At 35.6% G+C, this 14,923-nt stretch overlaps 1 protein-coding gene across 1 annotated transcript; it reads left to right on the plus strand.

The window, feature by feature from the left end:
• Nucleotides 1-69: 69 nt before the first annotated feature.
• LOC125645550 (proteasome inhibitor PI31 subunit-like) lies at nucleotides 70-14,916 on the plus strand. Its single transcript, XM_048871136.2, has 7 exons — nucleotides 70-227; nucleotides 2,612-2,773; nucleotides 3,334-3,413; nucleotides 4,413-4,604; nucleotides 4,806-4,958; nucleotides 11,107-11,166; nucleotides 14,350-14,916. Exons 1-7 carry the CDS (start codon nucleotides 93-95, stop codon nucleotides 14,399-14,401), a joined length of 834 nt encoding a protein of 277 aa, XP_048727093.2. The 5' UTR covers nucleotides 70-92; the 3' UTR covers nucleotides 14,402-14,916.
• Nucleotides 14,917-14,923: the final 7 nt, after the last annotated feature.

Consider the following 14,923-nt stretch of genomic DNA (forward strand, 5'->3'; position numbering starts at 1 on the left):
TATTTGAGTTGATTAAATAGTAAATTTAATAAGTATAAGTTGTATGGTATTTAGAACGAAATAAGTTCTCATGTTTAGAGATTACTTTCACAATGGCCTCCCCGGGTCTTGAACTTCTGTTTAACAGCATAAAGAGTCAATTCAATTCGTGTCAGGATGCCTTGATAGCTGTGTTTCATTGGGAGTTGATATCAAAAGGGTTTAAATGTCTCGGAAACGGAGAAGAGGTAATATCAGCTCGAAATAGTGTAGATTACTGTAACTGCGATGTCATCTTGTACTTTCACTTTCGATATTTCATTCGGCCACCACTGAATTTTAATTACGTTGAAAAATATGAATATAAGCAGAAAACACATGAATGGTTCTCACCTATTTGAAAACAAATTTATGAATTTAAAGTTGTCAATCATTTGTCACTGACTACCTAACACTAACAGCCATCTGTACATGTACAGATGTATGGCAAGAATCACAGAAACTTATTTTATCAACGAGCAATATTTTGCTACAATAGATCCCTTATACTGCCTCTCTAGTAAGCTAGCTTTTCTAGTGATGTGGTAGAGTCTCTCTCTCGATCACGCAAGTTAAGCAATGGCGAGCATGATCAGCATTTGGCTGGGTGACCGCTACACGTTAGAAATTGGTGGCAGCGCAGCAGACCTAGGGTCAATTACTTTAAAATGTAATGCATCAAATTACAGTTACATTTGATTTTTCACCATTACAATTACCGTTACTTTCATTCATATAAGTAATTAATTAAATTACAATTACTTTGCTAAAGTAATGAATTACATTACACATAATTACAATGGGGGAAAATACAAAAAATATTTATGAATACAATTTATTTGAAGTTAACTTTTAAATTAGAGTGATTGTCAATCACACTATGACTATGTATCAAGATCTGTTCTAAACAAATACTTTGCTGTTTATTTAAATACATGTTAAGTAATATTGCATATTTTATTTCCAAAGAGGTCTAAATTAGGGAGTTAGTAACCCCCTAATTTAGACCTCTTTGGAAGTATATGATGTTGATATGTAATTCAAATGTAATTGAAAAGTAATGGTCATTACTGGCATTTTTATGAAAGTAATGCATTACATTACAATAACTTGTAATTCAAAAATGGGTGCATTACACCCCATTACTTTAAAAAAAATGTAATGATTACAATACATTACCATTACACATTACCATTACCCCAGCTCTGCAGTGTAGTGACTCTGGTGTTTGGTGGGAGACCTGTTTCAGGTAGTCTCATCGGAGCTCTGGGACTTTGTGTCCATGTACGGATGTGGATTTGTCTGGGGACGACAGTGGTTGTCATCGGGAACGGTGGATACCGTTACTGAGCAGGTGCCAAACACTCCGAGAGTAATCGCACTATTAAAGCTTCAGGACGAAGCCTCCCCGAGTGGGGGGAAGTGTAGCAGACAGTGTAAGAGGGAACTTAAACTGCTTCGCTAGAGAGCTAGCTTTTCTGGTGATGTGGTAGAGTCTCTCTCTTGATCATGCAAGTTTATAAGCAACGATGAGTAGTGATGAAACGATTTTTGCCGACAATCGATTGTCGATCGTTTTTGGCTCTTCGATTCCGATCATCAATTTTTCATAATCGATTGTAGCCCATACACTATTTGATAACTGATCCGAGATTCATCTGACTGCTAACCCTGATTTTATATCGTGATATGTGCGGGGCCGAGTCAGAGTGGATTCCATTGAAAAGTGGGAATTCAGCGACACCAGCTATTGTCGCTGCTTTGCCTACCTTTTATGGCTTTATTTCGCGGGTTTACTTTCCAAGAAGTGAGGGTTCAGTTATCGGATGATTATTCTACAAGTTAAGCATGACTAATACGATGCTATTGCCATGTAAAAAGCTCTAACACTGACAAATGAAGCATCACTTTGACTTGGGGCGCCTACTTGCCATTTGATTTCTTTGCGCATGACGTCAGCACACAAATACAAAAAATTCCAATCGACATCAAAGTAGTCTGACATGATACTCAATAATTGAATCCTGTCTAGATTTGCAAAATAAAGTTGTAAAAGGTAGGCAAAGCAGCTACAATAGCTGAATTCCAACTTTTCAATATGGAGTCCGCTCTGAATCTCGCACGCACATGTCTCAATATAAAAGTCAGAGGAATCTCGGATTAATTAATAACTATATATATATATAAAACACACTTCATTCCTCTTTAGGCCTAATAGGCTAATATAATATAACATGTGTATGTTCAATATAATGTTGCACATATATCTGAGCATGAAACTAAAGAGAAAGAACCCTAGAATGTAAATACCGATTATATCGATCATTGATCGATACAGTTCTTCCGATTCTGACCGATTATCGATTATGATTTTTTCCCGATTATTCAACACTAACGATGAGCATGATCAGCACTTGGCTGGTTGACTGCTACATGTTACACAATCACTTTTAAAAGTTCTTGATGAGGATGTTGATAATCAACCGGCTTGCCTAGTGTAGTGAGAGATTTTCTCAATTTGCATCTCTCATTTTACAAGTAACAATGCATATTATGTATTTTGACCTTTTGTTGTGAAAAAATCTCATTACAGAAACCAAGCAATGCCACAGAGAAGGGATCAGAGAGTTTGCCTGAAGGATGGAATACCTCCCCAAATTATTATGTAATGCGCTACTCATCAAAAAATGATAAAGAGGCTGTTTACATCTTGAAAGTTATCCGTATTGATGAGGACCTTTTAGTCCACTTTATGGTAAAGATATTGATCATTAAAAATGAAAAACAAAATTTTGGGTAAAATCGTGAATCAGTCCCTTTAATTAGATTGCCTATTGTTTCTCAAGGTCAAACATCAAAGTCATAGTATCACTTGGTAGAAAACCCATGTTTTTGTTACAGGTATAGATATTGCCCTGAAATTTAGTCACAAGCTTCCTCTCAGAGCAATATAAGTTCAGTATGCATTTCAGCTTGATTGGTGCACTATATGACCTACTTTAGGGCTAAAAGTAGGTCAAATAGTGTTCTGGACTTTTTCTCATCATGGATACAAATATTGCACTACAGGTCTATGGGTGTATGTTGTACCATTTGCAATACTCTTGTTGCTATATCATGTATGCATCGGAGGAAGGAGTAAATATAAATTCATCCATTTTTAGATTTGCCTGTATAGGATAAGTGCAATATGAGCAAAAATTTCTTTGTATGCAGTGTTGAAAATTGCAACTCAAACACAAAAAAATCTTAAATTTATTGACTAAAGTTTTATTATAGGTATTTAACAGCTCATTTTGCTTTTAATGTTAACAGAAAGCTGGTACAGATGTTGTGGAAAGTTTGAATGTAAGGACATCAGACTATAGTACTGGGAGTGTGGAATCCTATGATGGGTAACTTTTCTGAACTTTTCATGACACTTAACAAAGGCGGATCCAGCGCTTGGCACCCCCCCCCCCCCCCCCTGTATTCATTACCAAAAAAATTACAAACACCCACAAAAGAGCAAAATATACGTATGTAGACGTTATATGTTCATTATCTAAATGAAAAAGAACCCACTCTCTTATTGGCACAATTTCGTTAGCTTCCGGGGGCTTAACCCCTGCACCCCCATCAGTGCAAAGCTTCAAGGCAACCCCAGCCTTCTACTGCCCCCCCCCCCCCTCCCCCCGTAATGAAATTCCTGGATCCGCCACTGCTTAAGTATCAGTTAAAACAGTAATGATAACTTTAAGTCTGGACATACTCAAAAGTCATATCCTTCAGAGCTCAATCTAATAAGTCATCTCTTCAGGTTCCGTGTACTATGTACTAGTGATGGAGGATACTATGTAGTAATCAGAACCTCAACAGAAGTTTTAAATAGACTGAGGACAGTTCTTCTACTATTGAATCTTCACAAAGAAAGACAACTCTTCGCCCATAAATTTCTTTTCAAAGAAGGATAACTCTTCAACTGTAGAAAATCAATATGTGCATTTCTTCTCCAACGATGAGAAGTTTCTAACAAGGCCCTATTTTTTTTTTAATGAATTAGTTCTGTATTATGTGCATTGATAGACAGTAACACCCATTTAGATCAGAAAGTATGATAATTGTTCACAGAATGGCAAGAGTTTGGATCACCTAGAAAGAAAAAAAATGGGGGTGGGGGATCAAGCAAGCCCTGCTTCAAGTCAATGTACACTGTAGTGAAACATTAGGAATCAATAAGATGCTCACGGTGAGTCAGTGGAGATGACTAGCTCTGTTAGGTATTCCCCACAAATTTAATTATTGGGCATAGTTGAGGAACAGTACGACCAGATGAATACAAGAATATGGTGATATTTTTTTAACATACAATGTTTATTTTCACACTAAATGTCAAAATATACCTTTCTTTGTAGAGCATATACACAGTTAGATGAGCTTTGTGCATTGTTCAAATCTACTATTGTGGATGCAGTTGTGAAACCTCAAAGCAGTAGTCAACCGGCTACGAGTCAGCAGAGGTCAAGAGATCAAAGGTCAAGATTAGAGGAGGATGACCCACTTAGAGTTCCACCCAGACGACCTCCACAAAGGGCCCCTGGTGGTTGGTGTGTATCCCCTTCAGAGTTCTCATTTTAAGCAATTATTAAAAGTTACATCCTCAAATTTACAGAAACCAGAAAGAAACACATTAGAGATCCAATATTATTACACTAGAGATAGGAAATTATTGAGGTTTACGTACATCTAAATTTTTCTGTGTAAAGAAAATATAGAGAGGAAGTTATCATCAGTTTCCAATCTTAAAGGAATGAGCCAGATGACCCATTTTCCATTGGAAGAGGTGATCTTGACCCATTTGCTGCAGGAAGAGGAGGAGGAATGATCTTTGACCCCATGAGGACTGGTGTGCCAGGACTGCGACCTGATCCCAGTGCCGGGCTACCACACAGACTTCCTCCGTATGTCTTCATTTATTTAAAAAATCAACTAATGTCAAGTCTTTCAGTTCATCTATTTACTATTGATTAAATAGCATGAAAAAAAAAAAAAAAGAGGGGAAAAACTTAACTTGTCTGTCAGAGAAATCAAACTTTGCAAAGCATTGAAGGTTCAATGAAGCAGGTGTAATGTCAGATTGCAGTAGGTATTTCATATGGATCTAGTATTATACATGTATAGGACCACTTTTTTTTCACTTTAAGTGAGACAGTTCAATGTGGACAACATGGAAGGTGGTAACTCTAGGTACTGCTTTACAGAATTGTCACAGAGAAGTTAAATGTCAGGTGGTAACTCTAGGTACCGCTTCACAGAATTGTCACAGAGAAGTTACATGTCAGGTGGTAACTCTAGGTACTGCTTCACAGAATTGTCACAGAGAAGTTACATGTCAGGTGGTAACTCTAGGTACTGCTTCACAGAATTGTCACAGAGAAGTTACATGTCAGGTGGTAACTCTAGGTACTGCTTCACAGAATTGTCACAGAGAAGTTACATGTCAGGTGGTAACTCTAGGTACCGCTTCACAGAATTGTCACAGAGAAGTTACATGTCAGGTGTAACTCTAGGTACTGCTTCACAGAATTGTCACAGAGAAGTTACATGTCAGGTGTAACTCTAGGTACTGCTTCACAGAATTGTCACAGAGAAGTTACATGTCAGGTGGTAACTCTAGGTACTGCTTCACAGAATTGTCACAGAGAAGTAGTTTAACAGTACAGTTAACTTGGGAATTCATGTATCAGCACCAACTTGGTCAAATGAATGAGAATGGCTATTTCAGTTGCTGTGGATGTAGCATGCTTTACTTTTAGAAATAAACAGGATGATGTATACTCGATTCTCATACCCAAGAGCAAGATACTGGACAGTGAAGTAGCTTAAATTGCGTATAGGTGTTTGTGTGTACATCACTTAATGAGAATATCAAGAATGATTTAGACTTCACCCTCCAAAGAGCTTACTAAGGGTATTTGCTCTGTTGGTTTCTGCTGTGCTCTTATTAATGGTCAGACACTCACAAACATAGTAGCTGCGTATGTTACACCCTGTACATAGCAACTGCATATGTTACACCCTGTACATAGTGCTGCGTATGTTACACCCATAGTGTTTTTCCAGTTGTAGCAAGATGTCTTATAGCACAAAACCCTGAATTGTAGCAAGATGTCTTATAGCACAAAACCCTGAATTGTAGCAAGATGTCTTATAGCACAAAACACTGAATTGTAGCAAGATGTCTTATAGCACAAAACACTGAATTGTAGCAAGATGTCTTATAGCACAAAACACTGAATTGTAGCAAGATGTCTTATAGCACAAAACACTGAATTGTAGCAAGATGTCTTATAGCACAAAACACTGAATTGTAACAAGATGTCTTATAGCATGAAACACTGAATTGTAACAAGATGTCTTATTACACAAAACACTGAATTGTAACAAGATGTCTTATTACACAAAACACTGAATTGTAGCAAGATGTCTTATAGCACAAAACACTGAATTGTAGCAAGATGTCTTATAGCACAAAACACTGAATTGTAGCAAGATGTCTTATAGCATGAAACACTGAATTGTAGCAAGATGTCTTAAAGCACAAAACACTGAATTGTAGCAAGATGTCTTAAAGCACAAAACACTGAATTGTAGCAAGATGTCTTATAGCATGAAACACTGAATTGTAACAAGATGTCTTATAGCACAAAACACTGAATTGTAACAAGATGTCTTATAGCATGAAACACTGAATTGTAACAAGATGTCTTATAGCATGAAACACTGAATTGTAGCAAGATGTCTTATAGCACAAAACACTGAATTGTAGCAAGATGTCTTATATCATGAAACACTGAATTGTAGCAAGATATCTTATAGCACAAAACACTGAATTGTAACAAGATGTCTTATAGCATGAAACACTGAATTGTAACAAGATGTCTTATAGCCTGAAACACTGAATTGTAATAAGATGTCTTATAGCACAAAACACTGAATTGTAGCAAGATGTCTTATAGCATGAAACACTGAATTGTAGCAAGATGTCTTATAACACAAAACACGGAATTGAGAGATAATTTTGCAGATCATATTTTATATACAAATAGAAATTTTGGTTCATTTATGTTTTGGTGAATTTTCTTCATCCCCAAGGCTAACAAATATGGTAAACAAATGTGGTAGAATGATCTATTTTCTTGGTAGAAGGACAATAAAAAGTTCATTGTCCCATTATACATCAACTTTTAAATCCCTTCAGGGAATTAGTTACTATTGAGGTAGACAAAAAAAACAACTATTTATAAGCTATTCAAATAACTGCAATTTCTTTACAATATTTGTTCGAGTCTGATTTGTTGAACCAGAAGCAGTCTATTGACTGACTGCCTTATTTTCATTGGATACGGCTTGTCACATGATGCTTTGTCTTGAAATTATTTGTTAAAAGTACATGTTTTCAAATTGTAAAATTGTTTGTTGTAGTATAATTATGTCTCCCCTTCCCAGAAGGGGGACATATTGTTTTAGCATGAATTTTTCTTCTTCCACTTCTTCTTCTCATATACAAATATAACCCAAACTTGGCCAAAATCATCATTGGGTGCAGTGATTGGGAAGGCCAATATGGCCTATGGGATTATGGCCCCACAGTTCAAGTTTTCAATGGGCCATTTTCAGATTTAATGGGCCATCAACATATTTTGAATGGCCATTTTCAATAATCAGGAAATGTGCAGTGGATGATTGTTTTAATTGAAACTCTGCACCATGACCACGATCTTTTCCACCGCTCTTGAAAATGCTTCTTCTTTGTTTCAATGTTCTCTTCTCAACGGTATCATTGCTTTTATCGGCATTGGTATTTGAAAACGGTCTCTCGGGTTTTTTTTATTGGTTTTTTAGCTCACCTGAGCTGAAAGCTCAAGTGAGCTTTTCTGATCACCCGTATTCCGGCGTCCGTCCGTCTGTCCGTCCGTCCGTCCATCTGTAAACTTTTCACATTTTCAACTTCTTCTCAACAACCACTGGGCCAATTTCAACCAAAGTTGGCACAAAACATCCTTAGGTAAAGGGAATTCTAAATTGTTAAAATAAAGGGCCAGGCCACCTTCCAAGGGGAGATAATCAAGAAAAGGTAAAAATAGGGTAGGGTCATTAAAAAATCTTCTCAAGAACCACTGGGCCAGAAAAGATGAAATTTATATGAAAGCTTCCTTATATAATGCAGATTCTAAATTGTTAAAATCATGGCCCCCGGGGGTCGGATGGGGCCACAATAGGGGATCAAAGTTTTACATACAAATATATAGGGAAAATCTTTAAAAATCTTCTTCTCAAGAACCACTGAGCCAGAAAAGCTGAGATTTATATGAAAGCTTCCTTATATAATGCAGATTCTAAATTGTTAAAATCATAGCCCCCGGGGGTCGGATGGGGCCACAATAGGGGACCAAAGTTTTACATACAAATATATAGGAAAAATCTTTAAAAATCTTCTTCTCAAGAACCACTGAGCCAGAAAAGCTGAGATTTATATGAAAGCTTCCTTATATAATGCAGATTCTAAATTGTTAAAATCATGGCCCCCGGGGGTCGGATGGGGCCACAATAGGGGACCAAAGTTTTACATACAAATATATAGGAAAAATCTTTAAAAATCTTCTTCTCAAGAACCACTGAGCCAGAAAAGCTGAGATTTATATGAAAGCTTCCTTATATAATGCAGATTCTAAATTGTTAAAATCATGGCCCCCGGGGGTCGGATGGGGCCACAATAGGGGGTCAAAGTTTTACATACAAATATATAGGGAAAATCTTTAAAAATCTTCTTCTCAAGAACCACTGAGCCAGAAAAGCTGAGATTTATATGAAAGCTTCCTTATATAATGCAGATTCTAAATTGTTAAAATCATGGCCCCCGGGGGTCGGATGGGGCCACAATAGGGGGTCAAAGTTTTACATACAAATATATAGGGAAAATCTTTAAAAATCTTCTTCTCAAGAACCACTGAGCCAGAAAAGCTGAGATTTATATGAAAGCTTCCTTATATAATTCAAATTCTAAATTGTTAAAATCATGGCCCCCGGGGGTCGGATGGGGCCACAATAGGGGATCAAAGTTTTACATACAAATATATCGGGGAAAATCTTTAAAAATCTTCTTCTAAAGAACCACTGAGCCAGAAAAGCTGAGGTTTATATGAAAGCTTCCTGATATAGTACAGATTCTAAATTGTTAAAATCATGGCCCCCGGGGGTCGGATGGGGCCACAATAGGGGGTCAAAGTTGTTTTTTTTTTTTCTGTTTTTTTTCGTTTTTTTTTTTGTTGTTGTTGATATAGTGCAGATTCAAGTTTGTTAAAATCATGGACCCCGGGGATTGGATGGGGCCTCAAGGGGGGCATCAAAGTTTTACATACAAATTTATAGGAGAAATCTTTTAAAATCTTCTTCTCAAGAACCACTGAGCCAGAAAAGCTGAGGTTTATATGAAAGCTTCCTGATATAGTGCAGATTATAAATTGTTAAGATCATGGCCCCCGGGTGTCGGATGGGGCCACAATAGGGGGTCAAAGTTTTACATACAAATATATAGGAAAAATCTTTTAAAATCTTCTTCCCAGAACCACTAAGCCAGAAAAGCTGAGATTTATATCAAAGCTTTCTGATATAGTGCAGATTCAGGTTTGTTAAAATCATGCCCCCCCCCCTGGGGGTAGGATGGGGCCACAATAGGGGACCAAAGTTTTACATACAAATATTTAGGGAAAATCTTTAAAAATCTTCTTCTCAAGAACCATTGGGCGAAAGAAGTTCACATTTACATGAAAGCTTTCTGACATAGTGTAGATTCAAGTTTGCAAAAACCATGGCCTCCAGGGGAAGGTTTGGGGCCATAATAGGGACTACGGTTTTACATGCAAATAGATATGGAAAATCTTCTGATATGGACCGAGGTGACTCAGGTGAGCGATGTGGCCCATGGGCCTCTTGTTTCACTTTCTGTCGATTCTATATCTGTCCTTGGACTTCCAAAGCTTAAACACTAAAGTATAAGCATGAGAAGACGTGATGAGATGTGATGTAAGAGGAAAAAGTTTATTGGTTATCTATTTTGATTTGTATTGCTTCAACCAATGAGATTCGGTGTATCATAATACATAGGAGTTAAAAATGAAAGTACAAAAAATAAGTAAGTCGTACCCAATTCACTTGTAGGGAAAAAAATGTAAGTTACAATCGACAATGAATGCACACTTTGGCGCATGGATTAGATAATTTAATGTGCCAATTTTCACCTGAATGGGACTATGGCGCAGGGCCTTCCCAATCACCCAGGGTGAAGGGCTTTCAAGTTTATTCAAATGAAGGGCCATGCCCCCTTCAAAGGGGAGATAATCACAAAAATGCAAAAATAAGGTGGGGTCATTTAAAAGTATTCTTCTCAAGAACAGCTGAGGCAGAGGAGCTGACATTTACATGAACCACTGGGTTAGAAAAATATAAATTTACATAAAAGCTTCCTGACATAGTGCAGATTCAAGTTTGTTAGTATCATGGCCCCCCATATGTAGGTTGGGACTACAATATAGGGATCAAATATGTAGGGAAAATCTTTAAACATGGGCCAATGTGACTTGGGTTAGCAATGTGGCCCATGGGCCTCTTGTTTGTCTTTTGACATAGGCCTTTAATATTTGGTTTGTGGGTATACCATGATAAGACAGTGTGTCACATGCCATTTTTGATGACCTCTGACATTTTATGTAATGGTCAAATGATAGAATTATTTGGGCATTTTTGTTGTCCATATCATAACTTTTTTGTCTTTTGACCCAGGCCTTTGATGTTTGGTATGTTGGCAAGTTTAATTTACTATCATATGTTCACAACACTGTTCCTTGTTTGAAGCTCATATACCTATAGGCGAATGTTATGTACCATAAGTCTTAATTTTCCACTTTTATTAAAGATGATCCCTAAAAACTATGGAAATTGGAAGGGGAAACAATTAGTTCTAGTGTGCTAAAACAATTCTTCCTAGTTTATTCTTAAAATTCTTTAGATGTACATGTAGACAAGTGATAAAACTCTTTTCTTTTTCAGGGGTGCTGTTCCACCAGGGGCCAGATTTGATCCCTTTGGACCCCCCGGACAGAGACCCGGGTAAGAATAATATTGAAGAGGTTCACCTCTAGAAATGTAAATTTGTCATTTGTAAAATCTCATACCGTATAGATCTAATCATAAAAAAAGACTTTGTGAACCATGAATGGTGACCAGGATTTTATATTTTCACTATTGTCATACAGAAGGAACATCAAATTTTGTATATATATGAAATATTGTAGGGTGTTCCGAGTAACCCAAACTGTCTTATTATAACATTAATTTGTAGTATTTAATTAACTTCATTCCAGACAGATAAAATTGATATATACATTTTAAGGTAACTCCATACTCGCAGTTTTATCTGATACAAGTTTAAAATGTGTATTTATTCCCATTCATTAGAGTTAAAACTAACAAATTATCAAATAAAATACATAGGTCATCACACTTTTTAAGATGTGAGACGTACATAATCAGAATCATATATCACCGTCAGAAAATTGCAATTTTCATTAAAAAGCGTTATCAAAATCTCATAAAAACTGGTTATGATGATATAGTAGCATTCATAACAATTTCATGAAACTGTGTCTTCACAAAAATATACAAAATGTATGTAAAATATAAAGGAAATCATCGCATAATAGACTTGATAAAGAAATCAATAGAGACAGAGTTATTGCCCTTGGATTCAATATTTTGAAACGTATCATTGATTATTCATCTATAACTTAGATTTTTGAAATATTTTATTTTTTTAACAAGATTTTTTACAATAGCTATAGGAAAAGACTCCAACAAAATTTATGTTCCTATCATGCATAAATCTAAATAAATCATTGATTTTGCAAAATCTGATGACATCACAGGAGGGTGGAATTACTTTAACATTATTTTTAAAAAAATGTGTAAGACAGGGGTAAGTTTAACTTATTTTCACTCGTGTAGAGAATAACCTTCCAACTCAAGCACCCTAGGTTTTCAAAAATTTACGCAACACATTTGTGGAAAAGTATGTGTGAAGTTTTTACATGGCAATAAGTGCCTGTGTATGCCATACACTGTAGGTGATTTCTATTTCGCGAGACCTTATTTTCACATGATACAATGATGTATTTATTCACGAGATGTAGTTTTTGTGAATTATTATTATTGCCTACGTCTTCTATGGTACATAAGAGTTTATTTGTGAGAACTAAATTGTCACAAATGTCAGACTACTTTCCCGAAATGACATGTGAGTAATGTTCTCGCTAATGAAATGAGATTTACAGCATTTAATCAGTTCAACTTTCAAATTATATATTAGGTGCCCATTTTTCAGAAGGTCGCACAATTTTAAGAATTATGTATCGGGGCCCATTTTACAGAAGGTCGCACAATTTTAAGAATTATGTATCGGGGCCCATTTTACAGAAGGTCACACAATTTTAAGAATTATGTATCGGGGCCCATTTTACAGAAGGTCGCACAATTTTAAGAATTATGTATCAGGGCCCATTTTACAGAAGGTCACACAACTCGGTGCAGGCATGTTTACAAGACTATCTTCTATAAACAAAAGTTCCCAAGAATCATATAAGGAAGACTTCAGGATGATTGTAGAATAAACTTATTTTTAAGCACATAAATGAAAGCTGACTTGAGATTGTCTAAAACTAAGATGTGAAATACGTCATGGAAACGTAAGAATTTTTATTGTATCGAAAAGAAAACCCTGATCGTGATATGTTTATAGGTATTGTTTCATGAATTGAAATCCTTTTTGATGCTTATTTCAAGAGAAAATTTAATGAGTATGAGAGCGGTGAATAAATTTGATAAAATTGCTTTTAGCCGTTTTGATACTACATTATGGAAGTTTAAACTTGCATCAAACACTCCATGGACATTTACTGAATGATAATATTTGTGATTAATATAGAGATGTAATTTGATCAATACACCCAGCAGTATTGGTAACTGAGCTAAATTATTTCATTTTTGGGCCAAGTCATTGGACTTAAAAGGCATGACATTATGTACGTTAATTGGCCTCGTCAAAAAACACCAAGTCATTGTTATCATTTTGCAAACTCTTGGTCTTAAAATATTATACACAACAACTCCCAGCTGCATAAAACCACAATTCAACCATGCCCTGAAATGACATTGGGAATGATTTTTAAACAGTTCACCTAAGTCGTGGTTCAGTGGCCTTATAGTAGTCTATACTAATAATGATAACATCACCATCAAAATAATCAAGAGTTATCAATGTCCTTGGACACTATCACATAGAGTAGTGATTTTGTTGAGCCACAAGCAACATGGACTTGGCAGTTCTTTCCCTATAACTTGGAAACCTCAGTTGCTGACCTAAGATAAAGAAACTTCTTATGAATTTTCATAACATACATGTAATATACTTTTGAAAAATGCAATTAGTACTGAAATGAGTCCTATTCTAAGATAGCTTCATAAACATACCTGCAGAAATACATTTTGCGCTGCACTTTTTTCCAATGTAAATTTTATGGCAACTCAAATGAAGTAAAGAATGCATGAAAATGCAACCATATTTTCACAAAGGATTATGCATGATAAAAAGCCTTTCTGGGACCTCATAAAACTCAAAAGTTAAATGGGTTTTTTTTTTTAAGAAAGGAAGGCTAAACTTGTTTCATTTCATTTCAATAGATAATGTCCAATTTAGTTTTAAATAAAGTGTCTTAGATATTTAAAGTGATGCAATAAATTTCTCAATTTTAATCAAATTTATTTAAACTGTTCATTCTCTTGAAAAAAATTCTTTCAGAAAACATATAACACAGCTTTTAACAAAACAGGATTTTCTGTCACATATTTGACATATTGTTTAATTAAAAAGATAAATCTATGATAAAGATATAAAGTTTGTCCAAACCTGCATTTGATGCTGTTTAGAGGAGAAACTGCAGGGGGAAAGGCCATTTTATGTCAGAATATTGAAAATAGCAGAAAAACTTTATGTTAATGACTTTATAATTCCAGTTTAATGTCATTTTGATCAAGTTGAGGATAACATGATAGTTGCATAGGGATTCCTGCACAAGATACATATTTAAAACTAATATAGGACTGTTCGTAATTCTTTTACACAGAATTTTGACCAATCAAAAATAATTTTTCTCAGTTGCGGTCCGATTGACCTTTTATAAAATTGGACCACAGTTCATAAAACTGGACCTTGAATGTGTATAATTTTATGTTTTCTAGGCCGGACCCCGACCACATGCCACCCCCAGGATACGATGACATGTTTATGTGAGAAATACATGATAGTGGAGCATGTTTTAATATGGGAAATACAGATGGCGTGAAGGACATTTAATTTATCGAGAAACACGTAGAAGGTGCGACTGTCCATTGCTTTTCTCTTGTCCATGGTGTTTTGGTTAGTTGTAAAGTAATGCTTTGGAAGAGAAATGCCTTTGAATATTTCTATATCTGACCGCTAGGTCCAAGTCTACACAGTACTAAAAATTCTTGTCATGAATTTTTTTTTATAGTGTATTCATGTTTAGCTTTCTCAAAATCAATACATAGTAGCATCGTTGTTTATTATGAACTCCACTTTTGCCGTATGAATTATAGAAAACTGTTTTGTTGTCATCCAGTTTTGCTTTACTGTTATTATGAAATAAATCAATTATCCCCGGAGAGATCCAAATAATTGATAATGAATCAATGGGTGTTGGATTCTTCTCTGTGCTTGAATTTAAACATTGATCATTTGTAATTGTTAAAGGAATATTAAATCAATGATGGCAAAAATTCAAAAAACATTGTT

This window comes from Ostrea edulis, chromosome 6 (assembly GCF_947568905.1).
Source record: "Ostrea edulis chromosome 6, xbOstEdul1.1, whole genome shotgun sequence".
Classification (NCBI taxonomy): domain Eukaryota; kingdom Metazoa; phylum Mollusca; class Bivalvia; order Ostreida; family Ostreidae; genus Ostrea; species Ostrea edulis.